Genomic DNA, 22,411 nt, shown 5'->3' on the forward strand with positions numbered 1-22,411 from the left:
GCCACCTCGCCCGGCTAATTTTTTTTTTGTATTTTTAGTAGAGACAGGGTTTCACCGTGTTAGCCAGGATGGTCTCGATCTCCTGACCTCGTGATCCACCCGCCTCGGCCTCCCAAAGTGCTGGGATTACAGGCGTGAGCCACTGCGCCCGGCCTATTTTATTTCAGTTTTTTGAGACAGTCTCACTCTGTTGCCCAGGTTGGAGTGCAGTGGCAGAATCTCGGCTGACTGCAAACTCCACCTCCTGGGTTCAAGCAATTCTCCTGCCTCAGAATAGCTGGGATTACAGGTGCCTGCCACCACGCCAGCCTAATTTTTGTATTTTAAGTAGAGACCGGGTTTCGCGATGTTAGCCAGGCTGGTCTCGAACCCCTGACCTCAAGCGATTCTCCTGCCTCGGCCTCCCAAAGTGCTACGATTACAGGCGTGAGCCACGGTGCCCAGCCATATTTTGTGGGGGTGTTGTTTGTTTTTGAGACAGGGTCTCGCTTTGTCAGCCTCCACCTCTTGGGCTCAAGTGATCCTTCCGCCTCAGCCTCCTCAGTAGCTGGAACTAGAGTTGCACGCCACCATGCCCAGCTAATTTTTTGTATTTTATGTAGGGAGAAGTTTTCACCATGTTGCCCAGGCTGGTCATGAGCTCCTGGACTTAAACAATCTGCCCACCTCGGCCTCCCAAAGTGCTGGGATTACAGGGGAAGCCATCGTGCCCGGCTGGCATGGGTTTACAAGGATCTGCAAGGGTCAGATTAAGCTTTGTGTGGATTAAGAACGGGAGCGACCTGCTCTTTCAGAGGCTGCCCAGCTGTGGTAATTTTTCGCGGTTCTTCCACTCTCTGGGACAGTTTTACTTCAACTGTGAAATGGGGGTAGGCCTCTAAGGTCCCGTTTCCATTCTCTGCATTCCTCATGACCACCCAGACGAAGCTGCTACTGCCATCCCCCTAACGGATGAGGAAGGCTAAGTTACTTTCCTAAGGCCATAGAGACAGTAAATGCAGCTTCCACGTTGGAACCCCGGTAGGGTGGCTCCAGTCCCCTGCTCTGAACCCCCCATCTCTATCTACAGCCTACCCCATCACCCTAAAAGGCCCTGCAGTGCAGTGGTGATGCGTCTGCTCAGGCGTCAGACCAGCCCCGCCATGCTACTTGCAAGCTGTGGCATCCTGGGTTAGTCACTTGCGTCCCTTAAGCCCATTTCCTTATGTGAGCAACGTACACCCCAAACACTTGCCTCAACCAAGACAACACTTGCCTGACCAGGAGGAAAGATGCGCGAGTCTCAAACAACTGCGTGACTTTCCGTCTGCGGGGGGCGGGGTGGATTTTTGGGGAAAAGGGACGCGGAGCCCGAACACCGCGGCTCCAAGGTATTCCCGCTCCTTCTCGCCTGGTTTCCTCTATTCCTCCGCGGGCCGACCCTCGGTCTCCTGCCGTGTCCCCGCTCCCGCGCCCCCTGCCCCCAATTTTTCTTCCCCCCACGGGGCTGAAAAAAGGTCGTGGTCCCTTTAAGGCCCGCCCCTCCCTCTCCCAAAACTTCCCAGTGTCTGCTCTTTTCGATCCGGGACGGCCGGTCAGGCTCGCCGCCGAGCTGGTAGGGGCTGGGGGCGAGGGGTGCGGGAGGGTGACCGGGGCACTGGCGGGCGGCGCCGCGCGCGGCCAGGGGCCGGGGTCTGAGCAGCGGGGTGGGGGCGGGGCGGTGGCCGGGAGCGCGGGGGCTGCGGGTCACCGGGCCGGGCCGGCGGCCTGGAACGTGAGGCGCCGGGGAGACCGTTCCGTCGCGCTCCGGCCGTGCGCGCCGGCGCGAGGGGCGTCCGGGCCGGGCGCGGGGGCGGGGAGGGGAGGGGCCCCCTCTCTCCCCCTCCCCCCACCGCATTCCTCTGACGTTGGGACCGAGCGACCCCGCCCTTCGTCGCGACCGGCCCCGCCTCCTCCCGTCACGCGGGTCACGTGCTTCAGACGCGGCCCCGCCCCCGTCTCAGTTCCGTCGGCGTGTTCGGATCTTCCCGGTGTCCGGGGAGCTGTTCGAGGTCCCCAGCAAGGCCCGCTCCCCCAACTTTATTTCCCCTCACCGGCAGAGCCACCAAGCCTGTCCCCCTCTTGTATTGCCATAGACCCCATTTTTTTCTGACAGGGTCTCGCTCCGTCGCCCAGGCTGGAGTGCAGGGGCGCGATCACGGCTCACTGCAACCTCGAACTCCGGGGCTCAAGCGAGCCTTCCGCCTCGGCCTCCCCAAGTGCTGGGATTACAGGTGTGAGCCACCACACACGGCCTCTATTTCAAACTTAGTTTCCACCCGGACCTCAACTCGAAAGCCCCCATCAGCCGGGCAGAAAGGTCCTGGAGCACTTTTGGGGTGTCCGCCGCGTTTCTCACGACGCTAGCTTCGCTTCCCCCCCCCCTTTGGCGACATCGTCACTTGCCAATAGCTTCGCTAAGGTGTTCCCTCCCACACCCTGCGCGGGCAGCCCCATAACGTTAAATTCCGTAGGACGGGATCCCGGGTTAATCCCCGTTTGACCCCGCCGCCTGCGCGTGATAACTGGGGCGCGCTCCTCTCTCCCACCCCCCAGGCTCGGCCAGTTGGGCTTCGCTGGAGTCTGGAGATACCCTCCGACATTCTCTTGGGGGCACTGCGGGTGGTCTTACCCCGCCCTTGGGGCAGAAAGGCCCAACGCAAACACAGATCACAAGAACGCCTCCCCTGTGCAAGGGGCTTGCACTGTGCCAGGTGCTGTACTGGGCGCTTGGTAGGTGGCCACCCTCTCCAAGGTCGGGGCCAGGATCTCCTGTGGTGCTCAGAGGGGTCGAGCTGTCAGGTGAAAACCACTGGCCCGAGTTATGGCTTTGAGGGGAATCCTGGAGGTCGGGGATGGCAGGGACCTGTGAATTTAGATCGCACGGACAAGGTGACTTGGCCCTCAGCTCCTGCAGGAGGGGTAGTGGAGGGAATATTCCAGGTGGAAGGGACTGCACGGGCACAGATCCAGAGTGCGCGGAAGAGCCTTCTCCCAAGGGAAACTGAAAGGGGTTGCGGCTGAATTTAGAACTGGACAGGGTACGAAGACAGTCGGCAGCAGCGAGTGGTTTTCTACTGAGGAAAAGGCTCAGATTTGGGATTTTAAGAATTCCTCCTAGAGGCAGAGATGAACACGGTATAGTGATGGCGACACAGATACCCTGGGAGTTCCTGTCAATCTTGGTCTAGCCTTCCGGCGCACACACAGCGGTCGCTCCATAAATGCTCCGGGTATTCCAGGCTGTCACTCCCTTGAGGGGGGAGCCCGCCTCTGGGCGGTGCCTGAAAGCGTAGTTGCGCATGCATTCTCGCCTTCGCTCGTTTCGTATACTGCACCAAAGAACGCCTAACCTGGGGTGGGGCTCCCCATTTCATCCAATCAGAGCGTATCAATAGTTTTACCATCTGGTGAGAGGGTGGGCTCCACTCTCCATTGACCAATCAGTGGAGACGTAGAAGAATGGGCATCTGTAGTAACCACTGGAGAGAGACCAAAAAAGGGCGGGGCTTCCTTCTCTCCTTGCGAAGTGGCGCGGGAAGGTAGCCATTGTGACTGGTACTGACGGATTAGCGAGGAGACCAATGAAAGCGGGAGGGAGGCGGGGATTCTTGGGAGGTTTAGAGCGCCGCTCCTATCAGGTGCTTTTAGGGAGGCCAGCAGCGCCAGAAATCCGACCTATCAAATTGGATTTTATTTTAAGGCGGCGGGGTCGACGGAATGACTGGCAGAAAGCGACCACCTATAAGGAGTGTCTCAGACAAACAAGGGCGGGCCCTCCTGCAGAACGGCGTGGGCAATGTCCAATAAGCGCGCAAGGCGTGTGGAGGCCTACCCTCCCCCCGCGGCGGGACCAGTGGCTCCCCCTATCGGGTGGGGGCGGCGGGTGACGGGCGTGTCCCTCCCCCAATGAGAGGCGGGGGGAGGCGGGTTCTGCGCCGCCATGTCGCGGAGGCTGCTGCCCCGGGCGGAGAAGCGGCGTCGGCGGCTGGAGCAGAGGCAGCAGCCGGACGAGCAGCGGAGGCGGTCGGGAGCGATGGTGAAGATGGCGGCGGCGGGCGGCGGAGGCGGCGGTGGCCGCTACTACGGCGGCGGCAGTGAGGGCGGCCGGGCCCCTAAGCGGCTCAAGACTGACAACGCCGGCGACCAGCACGGAGGCGGCGGCGGTGGCGGTGGAGGAGCCGGGGCGGCGGGCGGCGGCGGCGGCGGCGGGGTGAGGCCAGGGCCCTAGATGCCGGGAAGAGGGGGACAATTTCCCAGCTTGAGGGCATTTTATTTTTTGAGGGAGGCCTCTGCGCACGCGCCCAGGCCATCGCGCCGTTGACGATGTGGGGGAGGGGCGGCCGTTGGGCAAACGGCGGGGTTTGCGCGAGGACAGGCGCCTGCGCGTGCGCGGGGTCCGGAGCGGGGTGTGGGGGAGCGCAGAGGAAGTAGCTCGTGAGGCGAACGGCCCAGTGGCGCAGGCGCCGCGGGCTGGCGTGTGGGGGCCGGGCACGCGGCCCGGCCGTTTTTTTTCCCCTTTATCATTTTCTTCGCTGGCCCCATGCGCAGGCGCAGTGTTCCCGCCCGGCCTCGTGGGCGGTTGGGGGAGCGCCTCGTGAGCGGGAACGGGTGGGCGGCGGCCTAGTCCTCTGGAGTGGGGAATTCCGTCCGATGGCAGCTTAATCTCTCAGGCTCAGCCTCGTCTCTATACAGAAGTGGATGTGTTTGAGCCGAAATGCTAGAACAGAGTATCTCCTTCATTTTTGTAGACATTGAAAATGGGAAGAGGACTTGTGAAATGCACTTTTAGCCTTTTAGGAGTTGAGCGAAGCTTTGAAACCATCACAAGTTTGCTTACACTTTCCGGGGATGCACTGGGTACCGAGGATTTGATAAACCAAACTATTATCCCTGGCCATGCTTGGAAGCGTTTCGACCCCTTGTAATCATTCCCTCCGAAAACACCAGTCGTTGATTTTGGAGTGGGGCCCAGTCCCCACTCTTTCCAAAATCTTGAAGTAATCTTACAGGGCCCCCTATTTGCAGGGTTCTCCAGGGTTTAGGGATTACGAGTTGCTAGCGTTTTAATCTTGGTCTTGTCCCACACATTTTAAAAACATCTTAATTGAAAATCCTTAACGCTCTTCTGTGAGGTTGGGGGAGATACTGGGATTCCCGATTTACAAAGGAGGAAATGGGCCAGGAGAGAGATGGGGTGAATTACTGTAGGTGGCACAGCTATTGAGGGGCAGGGCTGGAGTTAGAACTCCCATTTGTGGGAGCTGCTAACCTGGCGGGAGTGCCACCCCCTGTGGTTCAGGTGGATCGTTCCTGAAATAGAATCCAATTCTACTCCTGTTCCACGCACTTCTGCCGAGTGATTCTCAGACAGGGGGCCGGCCCCAGAGCCCAGGAGAGGTGGAAAGAGAGTTAATCTTTCTCCTGATGACCAGAGGCTTTTGTCGGTGGGTGAAGATGCTTCTCTTAGGAAGGAGCAGTTAGTTCTTAATGGTATGGGTTGGAGTTTCTGGTCTTTCTAAAAGACCTTCCATCCGGGAGTGGGGGATCATGCCTGTAATCCCAGCACTTTGGGAGGCTGAGGCAGGCAGATCACCTGAGGTCGGGAGTTCGAGAACAGCCTGGTTAAAATGGCAAAACTCCATCTCTACTAAAAATACAAAAAATTAGCCGGGTGTGGTGGCGAGGGCCTGTAATTCCAGCTACTCGGGAGGCTGAGGCAGGAGAATCGCTTGAACCTGGGAGGCAGAGGTTGCAGTGGACTAAGATCACGCCATAGCACTCCAGCCTGGGTGACAGAGTGAGACTCCATCTCAAAAAATAAATAAAAGACCTTTCTTGTCTGGTTTTTTTAGTCTGACCTAGGTAGTAATTTCCAAAGCAGATTTTAGTGGGAGGGTGATTCAAGACTAGAAGGGGTCAAGACTGGCCTGGCTGCCCCAGTTTCTGGGGCATGTGTTGTTTTTTGCCCTGACTGAACCTGGTTGTGAGTGGTGGGGAACAGGTGTGCTTAGCTAGGTGATGGTGGCTCAGCCAGTTAAAGGGCAAGGAATTTGGGGCACATGCAAAGGGGATGTCCTCATTCAAACTAGCAGATAGCTGTTAGAGCCCTTGCTGCCAGTGTGTCTCCTTTTCCAGCTACTCTTTTCCCATGTTTCCTTGGTCAAGTGGACCAGTGGGAAGAGAGGGGGGTCCCTGGAAGAACGTTAGATTTGGGACTTGTGTGGTCCCCCCTCCATTCTGCCTTCCTCAGAAGCTACAGCAAGAGCCAGTGGGCAAGTGACCACCCACTCAGGACCACTGTTCTGCTGACCCAGAATCCTTCTGGGCTGATTAGCTTCGATTGCTGCCCCTAGTCTTTCCTGTGCATCCTTCATGGATGACATCCAACTGTTGTATCTGACTGGGTCTGCAACAGTACAGAGGCCAGTGGGCCATCATCTTGTACAGCAAGAAAAGAATTCTTGTTTTTGCTTCCTTTCTCAGGAGAACTACGATGACCCGCACAAAACCCCTGCCTCCCCAGTTGTCCACATCAGGGGCCTGATTGACGGTGTGGTGGAAGCTGACCTTGTGGAGGCCTTGCAGGAGTTTGGACCCATCAGGTACTGGGCTCAGAGGCCAGGTGTTGGGCTTCCAAAGTTGACTCCTTGGTGTCCTTGTGTGTCCACGATTTCTGGTTGGAAATAGTGATTTTGTTGCCATCCTGGTCTAGGTTCTGTGGCCCCTCTGCTTTTGGGTTGGCCGTTGTACTTTGTGTCAGATTACAGCAAGTTCCACGACCCTTTTTCCTTCCTTCATTTTTTCTCTGCCTTGTAGTTTCTATTCGTGTTCTGTTTTTCAGACACAGCAAGGTCTTGCTCTGTGGCCCAGGCTGGAGTGTAGTGGTGCAGTGTCACCCAGGCTCAGGCAGTCCTTCTGCCTCAGCCTGCTGAGTAGCTGGGACTATAGGCATGAGCCACTATGCCCGGCTAATTTATGTATGTGTGCATATATATATATTTATTTTTGAGACAGAGTCTCGCTCTGTCGCCCAGGCTGGAGTGCAGTGGCAATCTCAGCTCACTGCAAACTCTGTCTCTCCTGGGTTCACGCCATTCTCCCACCTCAGCCTTCCGAGTAGCTGGGACCACAGGCGCCGGCCACCCCACCCGGCTAATTTTTTTTGTTGTTGTTTTTTGAGACAGTGTCTTGCTCTGTCGCCCAGGCTGGACTGCAGTGGCACGATCTCAGCTCACTGCAACCTCCATGTCTCAGGTTCAAGCGATTCTCCTGCCTCAGCCTCCTGAGTAGCTGGGACAGGCACCCGCCACCACGCCCGGCTAATTTTTGTATTTTTAGTAGAGACAAGGTTTCACCATGTTGGTTAGGCTGGTCTTGAACTCCTGACCTTGTGATCCTCCCGCCTCACCTTCCCAAAGTGCTGGGATTACAGGCGTGAGCCACCGCGCCCAGCCAATTTTTCTGTATTTGTAGTAGAGACAGGGTTTCGCTGTGTTAGCCAGGATGGTCTTGATCTCTGACCTCGTGATCTGCCCGCCTCGACCTCCCAAGGTGCTAGGATTACAGGCGTGCGCCACCACGCCCGGCCTAATTTTTATATTTTTCTGTAGAGGTGAGGTTTTGCCATGTTGGCCAGGCTGGTCTCAAACTCCTGGGCCCAAGCAATCTGCCCACCTAGCCCTCCCAAGTTTTAGGGTTACAGGCATGAGCTACTGCTTGTGGCCAGTGTTCTTTCATTCAGCATGTAGTTACTGAATATTTGGTGCATGCTATATACTGTAAATACAGTAGTGAGCTGTATCTGAATTCCTTCTCTTAGAAAGTTGCCCTCCTAGAGTGATTTGCACTCTGATAGCGTAAGCTCAAGAAGCCGTCTGTGGGCGGCATCTGACAGTCTGGTGAGGAGAGGTCAGGAAGGCTTCTCAGAGGACGTGATGGCTCAGCTAGACCTCTTTGGCCTTTGGTACTACTTGTGGCCTGGGATGTTCAGGTCGGGGAACCATGATATGGTTGCAGAGGAGTCCAGAGGCCATGGAGGAGTCAGTTCTCAAAAAATCAGATGATGCCCTCCTCCTGTCTCCATTTTCCTGAGAGGATTGAAATCTGTGTTCTCTCTGCCAGCTATGTGGTGGTAATGCCTAAAAAGAGACAAGCACTGGTGGAGTTTGAAGATGTGTTGGGGGCTTGCAACGCAGTGAACTACGCAGCCGACAACCAAATATACATTGCTGGTCACCCAGCTTTTGTCAACTACTCTACCAGCCAGAAGATCTCTCGCCCCGGGGACTCGGATGACTCCCGGAGCGTGAACAGTGTGCTTCTCTTTACCATCCTGAACCCCATTTATTCGATCACCACGGTGCGTGCCAGCAGGCATTTCTTGTGAGGTCTCCCTTCCTGTTCTCCCCCTATTTCCTCCCCCAAGCCCTGACCTGCCAGTGCCCCTTCATCTTGCCTGTGTTTGTTTTTGCAGGATGTTCTGTACACTATCTGTAATCCTTGTGGCCCTGTCCAGAGAATTGTCATTTTCAGGAAGAATGGAGTTCAGGCGATGGTGGAATATCCTTTGCTGGAAAACAGGTGTTCCTTAGGGTAGGGACTCTTACAGGGCTTGACAGCGGCCATTCTTTGAGCCAGCATGTGTCTACTGACCACGGGAGTGGCTGCCATGTGCCAGATGCCTTCACAGAGCCCAGTGACTGAGTGGGGAGGCATTTAAAGGACCAGGGATATCATGTGGACGTGCAGATTTTAGGGGAGAGAGCAGTGTGTTAGGAGATACAAAGGAATTTATTTTTCTTTTTGTTTTATTTTTGTTATTTATTTATTTATTGAGATGGAGTTTAGCCCCTGTTGCCTGGGCTGGAGTGCAGTGGTGCGATCTCAGCTCACTGCAACCTCTGCCTCCTGGGTTCAAGCAATTCTGCCTCAGCCTCCCTAGTAGGATTATAGGCGCCCGCCACCACGCCTAGCTAATTTTTTGTATTTTTAGTAGAGATGTGGTTTCACCTTGTTGGCCAGGCTGTTTCAAGCTCCTGACCTCAGGCAATCCACCTGCCTGAGCCTCCCAAATTACAGGCGTGAGCCACCGCCCTGGGTAGGAATTTATTTTTAAAGATGTTTATTCTAAGCCAAATATGAGTGACAAAGGTTTGGGGAACATAGTCTCAAGAGGTCCTGAGAAAATGTGCCCCTGGGAGAAGGAATTTATTTAAAAGGGGATGTGGGGCTGGGCACAGTGGCTCATGCCTGCAATCCCAGCACTTTCAGAGGCCGAGGCGGGGGGATCACCTGAGGTCAGGAGTTTGAGACCAGCCTGGCCAACGTGGTGAAACCCTGTCTCTAAATAATACAGAAATTAGCTAGGCATGGTGGTGAACGCCTGTAATCCCAGCTGCTCTGGAGGCTGAGGCAGGAGAATCGCTTGAGCCTGGGAGGCGGAGATTGCAGTGAGCCAAGACTGTGCCACTGCACTCCATCCTGGGCAACACAGCGAGACTTCATATCCAAAAAAAAAAAAAAAGGTGGGGCATGTGTGAAGGTTTCTGAGGAGGTGACGTCGTATTTCTCTGAGCAAATAGGAGCTTATACTCAAGGTGGAGGAAACAGCCTCTACAAAGGTTGTAAAGTCAGAAGGAGCTTGTGTTGGATGGAGAAATTGAAAGACCTGAGGATTGCAGGGTAGCTGGCAAGCAGACGGGTTTGGAATAGACATTGGAAAAAGCTTTTAGGGCATCCTAGACAGCTATGTGATGCTTGGGGCAGGGGCAGGAAAAAGCCACTGATGGACTTTCAGGGCAGAGCTGTAATCGAGTTGATGTTTCAGATTTAGTCGAAGGGCGTGGGAGGGCTGAGACGGAGAAAGTGGTGTAGCAGAAGAGGTTGCTGGTGGCCATGGGTCGGGGTGCAGATTATGAGAGAACTCTGGCCAATAACTGCTCACCCAGGGCAGCGTTGAGTCCAACGCCGTTTTGGCCTCTTAACCTGAGGCTAGTGGCTGGGCAGTGAGTTAATCCCAAAGCCTCCACCTGTACCACAGCCTTGGGGTACTACCTTGTCCTTATACCTCTCTGGGGTAACTTGACGCCCTTCTCAAAGATCTCCTGTGATGGGACTTTCCTTAACTTGACTCACATTTGACTCTGTTCAAAGTGCCCAGCGGGCCAAGGCCTCTCTCAATGGGGCTGATATCTATTCTGGCTGTTGCACTCTGAAGATCGAATACGCAAAGGTACGTCTGGGAGGTGATTGACTGCCCCTTGGCAGCTTCCAGGTGAGCTGGGGCATGGCTGACCTCAAGTCTTGTCTTGTCCTTGCAGCCTACACGCTTGAATGTGTTCAAGAATGATCAGGATACTTGGGACTACACAAACCCCAATCTCAGTGGACAAGGTAATCTTGAAGGCCACTTTGTTCTAAACATACCCGCCTTGCCTTCACTCGACTAGTGCACTTCATAGGCCTGGGCTCAGGGTTATGTAATGCCATTGGGCTCCCCATGGACATGGGAGGGCCTTGGGGTCAGCTCTTGGACACCCTAGTGGGATGGGGGAGTGAGAGGCCTCCACAGGTCTTCACTGCTGCTTGGGGCCCTCCGATGCTGCTCAGGATACAGAGGCAAGGCAGAAGCCTGGATGGGTGGGGAGCAGAGCCTCACTGAGGATGAGGCATGGGGGCGGCCTTAGAAACCAGCAGTGGCTCCTTTGAGAGTCTGGTTAGGGTCACTGACTCCATTCTTGCTGGGCCAGGAATTGTCCTCTTGTTCTGCGCTGTTGAGAGGGTCTGATTTGGGGAAGTGACAGTGTGGGGGGCGATGAGGTCTCCCGGGCTCTTGCAGTGAGCCTTTGAGCAAGCTGACCCTGTGGAGGTGAGACACTCTGGATTGGACCAGGGCGGACACGCCTCACATCATTTGTAGAGGGGACGCAACATCTCTGCAGGTGGCCCAAATGGACAACTCCCTTCCTAGTGTCTGTCAAGAATGGTTTGCCTTTGGTAGCAGGGAGAGGTGGAGGATTGCCTATGAGAAACAGCGGCAGCCCCCCAGCAAGACCATCCATCTCTGTGTCTGTCTTGGTCTGATACGTCGGACCAGGCCATGGGCTGAGGGAGGAGGCTCGATGCTGACATCGCACAGGCCCTGAGAGGCCAGAGCCCCCATTCCTAGGCAGGCCTGTCTTGCTCGCCCTTGCATCTGGGAAGCAGTGGGCAGGGTGGGCTAGACTCTCCCCAGGATCCTCACAGTGGGCCCTGTGGGCCTGGCTGCTCCCTCCAAAGGTCAGAGGCAAATTGGTGACCAAGTGAATGTACCAGAGCGGGCAATGGCATTACATGACTGCTAACAGAAACATGGCAACAACCATTTCTTCTCCAAGGAACATAAATAGAAGATGTGCAGACCGGCAGGGGCTAGTAGCAGGGGGCTGGCTGTGCATTGGTTTTGATGCCTCTCAGCTTTGGCAGCCCCAAGGCTGGGGCCCAAAAAAAAAACGAGGGCTGATGAGGTGACCTGGAGTGAGGGCGGTGCTTCGCCACCCCTCAGGAACCATACTTCAGCGGCTCTGCCTCTGCACATTGCTCACCAACACACAGGGTAGAAAACCACTAGCTCTTCCTGGAGAAAACAGAACATGCAGCCTCCACCACGTCCCCAGAAACAGCCGCAGACTTGAGCTCACTACATCAAGAACACCACACCGCGCTCCAAGGAACAGCTACAAGCACAGAGACAGAGGCATACAGAGACAAAGAAAGAGACGCAACATGGCAGCAGACACTGCTTTTTTTATTAAACATTAAAAAAAAGGTCAAAATCCAAGCAAACTTGAACCCGAGAATGTACACAGAAGTAGGAAACACAGAGAACAGAGCTGTCCCAGCCAGCCAGCGAGCGGTGCTCTTTTCGGAGAACGTTTCATAGACGGAAGTAGATTCCATGGGCCTCCAAGACAATAGGATCCTCTCTCCATTCCTCGCCATATGGGTTTTGTTTTTTAAGTCATTTGGTTTGGGGAGGGCCTTCTTTTTTTTTCTGTTTTGATATTTTTATTTTTTCTGCAGTCACCGGCTGCCAACATAATCTGCACCAACTGGAGATCAGAAACCAAAAAAAAAAATTTTAACCACAACAAAAAAAATCAAAAAAACCAAAACAGACCTAAAACCAGACAGCCAAACAGCTCAGAGGCACACAGTTACCTGCTGCTGGGTAACCAGGCGCGCTCCCAAGGCCAAAAGCGCGAGCGTAGTGGGGCCACTGGCACACCTCATACCAGGAGACACGCACACGGAGCGCTACACAGCCAGAAGCACCGCACCACCGCACTGCAGCACATATGTGAGGAGGTGACAACACGGAGGGACACTACCCACTTCATACACCTTTATTTCCACTTTTCTGATATCTTCTGAGGACAGAACATCTGTGAGCCATTTTTGATTTAATCAAAATACTGACTTTTAAAACAATTCTTTAAAAAAATTGTAGCGGATGTGTACCGTGACTTGTATTTATGACTGTAAAACCATGTGATGCAGGGTCGCAGTGTATGTTTGATGGGACGCCATCTTTCAGAACTGTGCTAACTCACTGTTGAAGCGTCCAATGGTAAGAGAAAATACAGATTTGTTTTTTGTGACAAATGGACATTGTACTCTGTACTTCTGCTGTAAGTAGTCCTTTTCCATCTTTGTAATGACTGGTAACAAAACCCAGGCCGGGTGGCAGGAAAGGGCAGTGGTTTCGAGCCCTGGGTTTTGGAGTCAGCCAGACCTGGGTTCAAATATGGCTCAGCCACTGACTTGCTTTGTGACTTTGGGCCAAAGTGTCTTTTAACTGCTCAGTTAAAAGTTAACGACTCAGTCTTCTTATCTGTAAAATGGGGCTGAAATATCAGAACCTACCTCATAGGGTTGTTGTGAGGAATTTGAGAAGCTGTGATGTCTGTAAAGCGCTTAGCCCAGTGCCTGCCACTTAAGCGCTAAGTTAACGGCAGTGATTACGAACTGCTGGGGTCGGGGTGGATCTGCGCCATTGCTGGGTGTGGGAATGTCGATGCCTTGTACATGGTTGCTTCTTTGAACTGATTCTGCTGTTGCCCTGCTTGTCAGCTCCTACAGTCAGTCCCTCTTGGGCTGGCGGGACTGGGAGGGAGGGGGGACTGGGATTAAGAAAGAAGGGATCTAACAGAGACAGTCTGGAGCTCCTAGAACCTTGGGGGCTTTGGGGGTCAGGCTTGCTTGCTTCCCTCCTGGGTTATTTTCCTGTTCTTAATCTACTCTCCCTTCATTGGGAGTCAGTTTAGAAAGCTGGTTTTGGCCCCCCATAATATATCAGCTTCTGTAGCAGCTGCACATTCCCCAGAGGGCCTGGGAGCTGGGCTTTCTCCCAGGGCCAGGGCAGGTGAGAGCACAGAACCTGGCCTTGTCCTTCACAGAACAAGACCAGCCCTTTGGTGTGAGCAGGGGAAGGAGAGTGGGCACCAGCTTTGAGGCTCGGGCTTCATGCCCGCCGTAGGTCAGATCACAAAAGGAGGCCCCACAGCCCTTGAGGAAGGGAGGTCTTACAGTTTGCAGGAGCTGGGGGCTCAGATCAGCCTGTGCAGTCAGGAGGGAGGGAGAGACCCCAATTTCTGAGTGAGACTCCTAACTGTTTTCTCTGTCCACAGGTGACCCTGGCAGCAACCCCAACAAACGCCAGAGGCAGCCCCCTCTCCTGGGAGATCACCCCGCAGAATATGGTGAGGGCAGGGGGTTCCCCTCCGTGGACTCCCGTGGCTCATGTGCCCCTGCCCGCCGCCCGCCGTGCAAATTCTCACCCGTCCTCCCTCTCTTTCCTTCCCACCCCCCAGGAGGGCCCCACGGTGGGTACCACAGCCATTACCATGATGAGGGCTACGGGCCCCCCCCACCTCACTACGAAGGGAGAAGGATGGGTCCACCAGTGGGGGGTCACCGTCGGGGCCCAAGTCGCTACGGCCCCCAGTATGGGCACCCCCCACCCCCTCCCCCACCACCCGAGTATGGCCCTCACGCCGACAGCCCTGTGCTCATGGTCTATGGCTTGGATCAATCTAAGATGAACTGTGACCGAGTCTTCAATGTCTTCTGCTTGTATGGCAATGTGGAGAAGGTGAGCTGCCACCGGGCCCACTGGGTTCCTCACTGAGCCTCGTATCTTGCCAGTCAGCACGGGGAAGAACTAGGGGGGAGCCTGGTGTGGCATTGGGCGGGCAGGCCCCAAGTGAGTGACTCAGTGAGCTCAGGCATCCTGCTTGCAGACGGGCTTTTTTGGTCCTCACTGTATGTGGTTGTTTTGTTTTTGAATTACCAATGTTTAAAAAGACTTTATCACATAAAAGTACTAATACTTACCAGTACATGAATATAGAGATTTATTAACACATACAAATGAATCCATTATAGTGAAACACCATTGTTTAAGGATTTCCTCCTGAAAACTTGAGACCTGGCAACACTGGGCCTTCTGCCTTCCCATGGGACGGTTGACTGGGACTGGTGGTGGCTGAGTGTCTACCTGAGACCAGGTGGCGTTTTTGCTTAACATTAAACCCGTCTGGGTCTTGGCGGCCTTTGTGCAGCTCCGGACTTGGCCCGTTACTTAGAGTAGTTCGTAACACAGGTGAAGTGTTGTTAGTTACCAGGCACTGTTAAAGATGCTTTACATGTAGTGACCTGTGTTAATTTCTCACATTAATCCTTAATGAGATGGACGGGGTAAGTGGAGGACAGGGGGCTTAAATAAGCTGCCCGGGTTCACATAGCCTTTATGTGAAGCAGGACTCAGAGCCAGACCTCCTGGCTCCAGAGCCGGCACTGCTCTGTTGTAACCCAGCTGAAGGAGTATTTTACCTTGTGACCATAGACATAACCATCCATAGATGACACATGTCTGTGTGTAACTGACAAAATGGTGAAAATGGCTGATTTGATTTCTGATTCCTGCACAGTTTTCTGTCATGCTTCACTAAATGACTTACTGGTATGTCCCACAGTTAAAAACATTGTCCAGGCTCTGCTTCTCACCTTGGATTGAGCACTTGGTGTGGGCCAGGCATGTTTTTCTAGTGGTCCCGATTCACTGTGAGGACATGGGAGGCCAGAGCAGGGGTTATTATCACTAACTTGGGAGGGGAAGGATTGGGGACCCTGGCAGCTGGACAGAGGTGCTGACTGCAGCTACTCTCCCCAAGGTGAAATTCATGAAAAGCAAGCCGGGGGCCGCCATGGTGGAGATGGCTGATGGCTACGCTGTGGACCGGGCCATTACCCACCTCAACAACAACTTTATGTTTGGACAGAAGCTGAATGTCTGGTAAGTGCTCAAGCTAGGGAGGGTGGCAGAGGTACAGGGGAGAGAAAAGGAGGGGAACGGGGCCCAGCAGAGGAGCACAGTGAGGCCGAGGTGTTGACTCACACAGAAATGGGATGTGGCAGGTGTGTTCCCAGATGTGTCTCTGACACCACAGGAGAAAGTGGGTCAGCCTTGCCTCCGCTGTAGAGCAATGCCTCAAGGCACACAGGGCAAACTGAGCCTCTGGAGGCCACAGGGGAAAGCTTGGGGGACAACTTTGGGTATGACAAAGGCTCCCCTTTCTTTCCTGCTGCAGTGTCTCCAAGCAGCCAGCCATCATGCCCGGTCAGTCATACGGATTGGAAGACGGGTCTTGCAGTTACAAAGATTTCAGTGAATCCCGGAACAATCGGTTCTCCACCCCAGAGCAGGCAGCCAAGAACCGCATCCAGCACCCCAGCAATGTGCTGCACTTCTTCAACGCCCCGCTGGAGGTGACTGAGGAGAACTTCTTTGAGGTGTGTGCCATGGAGCTGCACAGGCAGTCGGGTCCTTGCCATGGCCATCTGAGTAGGCCATTCATTTCAGTCTTTTCTGCAAATAGCTGTTGAACTTCTGTCCTGCCTGGCCCTGGGTTGAGTGCTAGGGACACAGCAGAGGCCAGGACAGATAGGGATCCGTGCTCTCAAACTGGACGGGGTGAGAATGGCACCAAGTTTCTAGCAACACCGTTTGCTGCATTCCTTTCACTTTTTTTCTTTTTTCTTTTTTTTTTTTTTTTTTTAAGACAGAGTCACCCAGGCTGGAGTGCAGTGGCGCGATCTCGGCTCACTGCAGGCTCCGCCCTCGGGTTCACACTGTTCTCCTGCCTTGGCCTCCCGCGTAGCTGGGACTACAGGCGCCCACCACCTCGCCCGGCTAATTTTTTGTATTTTTAGTAGAGACAGGGTTTCACTATGTTAGCCAGGATGGTCTTGATCTCCTGACCTCGTGATCCGCCCGCCTCGGCCTCCCAAAGTGCTGAGATTACAGGTGTGAGCCACTGCGCCCGGCCTTCCTTTTACATTTTTGGCAAGCAGGGCAACTGCTCGTTTGCTGGGAAAGCTGCTTCACAGGCCCAGTGATGAGGGCCCAATTTCACAAGAACCGCACTGGCGTAAGCTTCGGGTGCCATCACCCTGGTACCATCAGAAGGTGGGGCCCTGTAAAGCTCAGTTGGGGAACTGAGGCAGCGGAAGGGAGGAGGAACTCAAGTGGATCTGGGTGTGGTCTGAAATGTTGACCTTGCATTCAGCAAACAGCCGGGTGCGGGTATCTAGATAGCTGTTGAAGTTGGGAACAAAAAAGCAGCTTCCCAGTCTCAGGCAACTTAATAATTAAAGAGCATTGTTGCTGGCCTTTTTATGACACAGGGATGCCTTAGGGTATGTAATAAAATCTACAAGCCTTTTTTCCTGAAAACTTCAAGTACTGAGTCATGCAGGGCCTGGTCTGCTTGAATCCTGTGTGGCGGCCCTTTTGTTTCAGAGTTCATTTACTACCTATTTCTTTTGCAGATCTGCGATGAGCTGGGAGTGAAGCGGCCATCTTCTGTGAAAGTATTCTCAGGCAAAAGTGAGTCGAGTGTGCCCATCTCCTTCCCCTAGTTGCTTGGTGGTTGATGGGCAGTTGCCTAGTTCTTATTGGGTCAGTCTAAAACTTTTGCTTTTCCCCTTGCTTTGCAATCAGGTGAGCGCAGCTCCTCTGGACTGCTGGAGTGGGAATCCAAGAGCGATGCCCTGGAGACTCTGGGCTTCCTGAACCATTACCAGATGAAAAACCCAAGTGAGTATCTGTGTGTCCTGCAGGCATCAACCTGGTGACCTAATGGGTTGGCTGGCTTCAGGCCAGGGATGTCCTTCCTGCCCTTGAGATAGGACCCCGGGGATCTTCACACTGTTGGTGACACAGGCAGGTGGGACCTGCTCACGAGGAGAGCAGCCTGTGCTCCTCATGGGAGAGCCAGCCTGACTACCTGCTGCCACTCACTCTACCAGCTTGGGAGTTGCTCAGGCTTGTCCTCCAGGGAGGTGGCATTCTCTCTTTGCATCAGAGACTGTTTTAGGTAGGAAAGCTACTCTGTTACCTAGGAAAGAGGCAACACTATCCAGCAGGTAAAACTTCCCCACCCAGTTGCTGGGAGAGGCCCATTGCCTTGGGCTGGCAAAGGAGATAGGAATGGGATTCTCTATGGGAATGAAGGAAGAGAAGGAGAAACGCCGTGCATAATTGATAATTGGCTCATCTTGAAGCCTCACATTGCGCAGTCACTCCTTAGACCCTAGCAGTTGACCTGCAGAAAATGGGAGATGGGTGCAAAATTGAGGGGACCTGGGTTTGGGGAGCCTCCAAAGACAGGACCCAACCAAACTTCTCTCTCCTTTGCAGATGGTCCATACCCTTACACTCTGAAGTTGTGTTTCTCCACCGCTCAGCACGCCTCCTAATTAGGTGCCTAGGAAGAGTCCCATCTGAGCAGGAAGACATTTCTCTTTCCTTTATGCCATTTTTTGTTTTTTGTTTTTGTTATTTGCAAAAGATCTTGTATTCTTTTTCTTTTTCTTTTTTTTTTAAATGCTAGGTTCGTAGAGGCTTAACCTTAATGGAAACGCTGGAAGTCTGCAGGGGGAGGGAGAGGGGAACTGATATCTCCCACAATTAACCTTCACTTTTAAAAAATTATTGTACATGTGATTTTTTTTTTCCTGTTCATACATTTGTGCTGCCCATGTACTCTTGGCACATTTCAATAAAATTGTTTGGAAAATAAACACAGCACTTGCTGGGATTCCAGGATGTCTGCTTTCCTCCCTCTCTATCCTGAAGACACAGGCAGGCCTGAGCACAGTCACAGGCCCTCTGGAGGCCTACAGAGACCCGAGAGGAGCAAGGTAGGCTGCAGACTGAGAATGGTGCTAGCAATTGAGTCTTTGAGGACAATCCAGCAGGCTTAGTGGCATTCTTACTGGGCCCTGCCCAAGCAAGCTCTTTTGGGCGCAGTGGGTCATCACACCTATAATTCCAGCACTTTGGGGAGGCCAAGGTGGGGCAGATACTTTGAGCTCAGGAGTTGAAGACCAGCCTGGGCAGCATGGTGAAACGTCACTACAAAAAAAGTTGAGGTGGGTTTGGCGGAACACCTGTAGTCTCAGCTACTCGGGAGGCTGAGGCAGGTGGGTCAGTTGAGCCTGGGAGGTTAACACTGCAGTGATCACATCACTGCACTCCAACCTGGGTGACAGAGTGAGACCCTATCTCAAAAAAAAAAAAGGTTTCCAGCCTTGCCATCATGGTGAAACCCCGTCTTTACTAAAAATACAAAAATTAGCCGGCATGGCGCATACCAGTACTCCCAGCTACCTAGCAGGCTGAGGTGGATCACCCCAACCCTGGAGGGTGAGGCTGCAGTGAGCTGTGATGGGGTCATTGCACCCCAGCCTGGGCAACAGGGTGTCAAAAAATCCCAAAACTTTTGTGTTCTGTATCATTTCATAGTGACTTGTCTTTACCCTTGGAGTATCATTGTGTGGATGTGTCATGATTTAACCTGGTCCCAAAGGGTAATTTCCAGGTCTATTTTTGCTATTGCAAACAGCATTGTAACATGTGTCTTTACAGAAATATCTTGGCCAACTTCCCTGATACTGATCAGGAGGTAAATTCCTGCCAGTGGAATTGCTGGGTTAAAGGATACATATAGCTGGATGTAGTGGCCCATGCTTGTAATCCCAGCACTTTGGGAAGCCAAGGCAGGCAGATCACTTAAGGCCAGGAGTTTGAGACCAGCCTGGGCAACATGGCAAAACCCTGTCTACAGAAAAAAAAAGTGAGCCAGGCACAGTAGCTCACGCCTGTAATCCCAGCACTTTGGGAGGCCGAGGTGGGCGGATCACTTAAGGTCAGGAGTTCAAGACCAGCCTGGCCAACATGGTGAAACCCTGTCTCTACTAAAAATAGCCAGGCATGGTGGCACGTTCCTGTAGTCCCAGCTACTCAGGAGGCTGAGGCAGGAGAATCACTCGAACCCAGGAGGCAGAGGTTGCAGTGAGCCGAGGTTGTGCCACTGCACTCCAGCCTGGGTGATGAGAGAGAAACTCCCTCTCGAGAAAACAAAAAAATACAAAAATGATGTGGGCATGGTGGCACACACTGTGCCTATAGTCCCAGCTTCTCATGGGGGCTGAGGCAGGAGGATCGCTTGAGCTGTAAGCTGTGATGGCACCACTACACTCCATCCTGGGCAAAAGGGCGAGATCATTTCTCAAAACAAAGGAACTATATAATTGCAACATATGGTAGATAGCTTCCCACTTGTAGATGCAAATCTGTGAAGATGCCTTGCAGTGGGGGGTACCACCCAGAAGGATCCTGGTTTAAGGATTTTGACTCCTACTGGAGGGTAGAGGTGACCTGCAGAGGAGCAGGTCACAAACCTTGAAGTTTATGTATGTGTGCTTGAGAATAGTCCACTCTGGGAATTTACTGTGAATAAAATTTTCTTTTTTGAGATGGAGTCTTGCTCTGTCACCCAGGCTGGAGTGCAATGGCACAATCTCTGCTCACTGCAACCTCTGCCACCCGGGTTCAAGTGATTCTCCTGTCTCAGCCTCCCAAGTAGCTCAGATTTTTTTTTCCCAGAAAGAGTCTTGCTCTGTCGTCCAGGCTGAAGTGCAGTGGCACGATCTTGGCTCACTGCAACCTCTGCCTCCCGGTTCAAGCAATTTTCCTGCCTCAGCCTCCCAAGTAGCTGGGATTACAGGCTCATGCCACCATGCCTGGCTGATTTTTGTATTTTTAGTAGAGATGGGGTTTCACCATATTGGCTAGGCTGGTCTCGAACTCCTGAGATCCACTGGCCTTGGCCTCCCAAAGTGCTACGATACAGGCATGAGCCACTGCGCTCGGGCTTACATTGTTAACATTTAATAACGTCACAAAAGCATCATTTAGCAGATGAACAAGTTTTGCTTCACTATGGGAAGTTTCAAACAATCTCTAGACAAGGAAAAACTACAGTCATCTTGCAGCCATAAATAAAATCAACTAGGGTTTATTGTTTTTAAGCCAGTCAAGCTGATAAAAAGTGAATTTTACCAGTTTGTCTCCTAGCATCCAATTTCCTTTCCTGTTACCAGTTTAAGTCCCCTTCCAGAGATATTATATACATACGCCATATTCTGTGCAGGTCCAACTACACTTTTTTTTTTTTTTTTTTAGACAGAGTCTTGCTCTGTGGCCCAGGCTGGAGTGCAGTGGTGTGATCTCGGATCAGTGCAAGCTCCGCCTCCTGGGTTCACGCCATTCTCCTGCCTCAGCCTCCCGAATACCTAGGACTACAGGTGCCTGCCGCCACGCCCGGCTAATTTTTTGTATTTTTAGTAGAGACAGGGTTTCACCTTGTCAGCCAGGATGGTCTCGATCTTCTCACCTTGTGATCCGCCCGCCTCAGCCTCCCAAAGTGCTGGGATTACAGGCATGAGCCAGCATGCCCAGCTAATTTTTTATTTTTAATAGAGATGGCGTTTCACCATGTTAGCCAGGCTGGTCTCAAACTCCTGACCTGAGGTGATCTGCCTGCCTGGGCCTCCTAAAGTGCTGGGATTACAGACGTGAGCCACCGCACCCAGCCCAGCTATACTTTCTTTTTTTTTTTTTTTCTTTTTTTTTTTTTTGAGACGGAGTCTCGCTCTGTCGCCCAGGCTGGAGTGCAGTGGAGCGATCTCGGCTCACTGCAAGCTCCGCCTCCCGGGTTCACGCCATTCTCCTGCCTCAGCCTCTCCGAGTGGCTGGGACTACAGGCGCCTGCCACCACGCCCAGCTGATTTTTTGTATTTTTAGTAGAGACGGGGTTTCACCATGGTCTCGATCTCCTGACCTAGTGATCCGCCCGCCTCGGCCTCCCAAAGTGCTGGGATTACAAGCGTGAGCCACCGCACCCGGCCCAGCCCAGCTATACTTTCTTACACCAAAGGAACAAAGGATCATACTAAATGTCCTATTACATCTTCACATTTTTTTCTCACACGTTTTTATCTTTGCATAGAGGTTTCAGAGTTTTCTATGGTATAAACAGTCTACTGTTGATGGGTAGTTAATGTTTCTGTCTTCCAAAAGAGCCTGCTTTTCTAGTCTGTGAAACCACACAGGAGACAGGTTCATTAAGGAAAGATACTTCCTTCAATCCCACTGGCCCAGAGACATCTGTTCACCGCTTTGCTCAATGTCTCCCCAAAGAGCATACTTAAGCAGTTTTACAGTACTTTTTTTTTTTTTTTTTTGAGATGGAGTTTCGCTCAGTCCCCAGGCTGGAGTGCAGTGGCGCCATCTCGGCTCCCTGCGAGCTCTGCCTCCCGGGTTCACGCCATTCTCCAGCCTCAGCCTCCCGAGTAGCTGGGACTACAGGCGCCCGCCACCATGCCCCGCTAATTTTTTGTATTTTTTTTAGTAGAGACGGGGTTTCACTGTGTTAGCTAGGATGGTCTCGATCTCCTGACCTCGTGATCTGCCCGCCACGGCCTCCCAAAGTGCTGGGATTACAGGCGTGAGCCACCGCGCCCGGCCAGCAGTTTTACAGTAATTTTTATGCCTTTTGGTAGCTGGCTTTTCCCAAGGGAATTTCGTTGTGTGGTTTTTGTTTTTGTTTTTGTTTTTGTTTTTTTTTTAGGACACGAACATTTTTTTTTTTTTTTTTTTTTTTTTTGAGATCTTGCTCTGTCGCCCAGGCTGGGGTGCAGTGGCGCCATCTCTGCTCATTCCAACCTCCGCCTCCTGGGCTCAAGCCATTCTCTTCACGCTAGGATTACAGGTGCCGGACACCGCACCCGGCTAATTTTTGTATTTTTAGTAGAGATGGGGTTTCGCCATGTTGACCAAGCTGGTCTTGAACTGACCTCAGGTGATCCGCCTGCCTCGGCCTCCCAAAGTGCTTGTATTACAGGCGTGAGCCACCGCGCCGGGCTAAGAACTGGAACTCTGGAGCCAGGTAATCCTGCTTTAGCCCTTCTGAAGCCCACCGACCTTGAACCTAGTGTCTTCCCG

At 53.0% G+C, this 22,411-nt stretch overlaps 1 protein-coding gene across 5 annotated transcripts; it reads left to right on the plus strand.

The window, feature by feature from the left end:
* The first annotated feature begins 1,542 nt into the window (after nucleotides 1–1,542).
* Nucleotides 1,543–18,151, plus strand: HNRNPL (heterogeneous nuclear ribonucleoprotein L). 5 transcript variants are annotated; one of them, XM_032173014.2, is made up of 13 exons: nucleotides 1,543–1,594; nucleotides 6,505–6,623; nucleotides 8,143–8,380; nucleotides 8,495–8,580; nucleotides 10,156–10,252; nucleotides 10,341–10,413; nucleotides 13,689–13,760; nucleotides 13,872–14,152; nucleotides 15,234–15,355; nucleotides 15,651–15,852; nucleotides 16,891–16,948; nucleotides 17,063–17,158; nucleotides 17,762–18,151. In XM_032173014.2, exons 3-13 carry the CDS (start codon nucleotides 8,156–8,158, stop codon nucleotides 17,818–17,820), a joined length of 1,371 nt encoding a protein of 456 aa, XP_032028905.1. In that variant the 5' UTR covers nucleotides 1,543–1,594; nucleotides 6,505–6,623; nucleotides 8,143–8,155; the 3' UTR covers nucleotides 17,821–18,151. The 5 variants fall into 5 exon arrangements, with proteins under 5 accessions (XP_032028905.1, XP_032028906.1, XP_032028903.1 ...); XM_032173013.2 differs by lacking the exon at nucleotides 1,543–1,594 and adding an exon at nucleotides 3,927–4,231; XM_032173015.2 differs by having other exon boundaries at nucleotides 1,549–1,594; nucleotides 13,689–14,152.
* The last annotated feature ends 4,260 nt before the right edge of the window (nucleotides 18,152–22,411 follow it).

Source organism: Hylobates moloch, unplaced genomic scaffold (assembly GCF_009828535.3).
Source record: "Hylobates moloch isolate HMO894 unplaced genomic scaffold, HMol_V3 SCAFFOLD_13, whole genome shotgun sequence".
Taxonomy (NCBI): Eukaryota; Metazoa; Chordata; class Mammalia; order Primates; family Hylobatidae; genus Hylobates; species Hylobates moloch.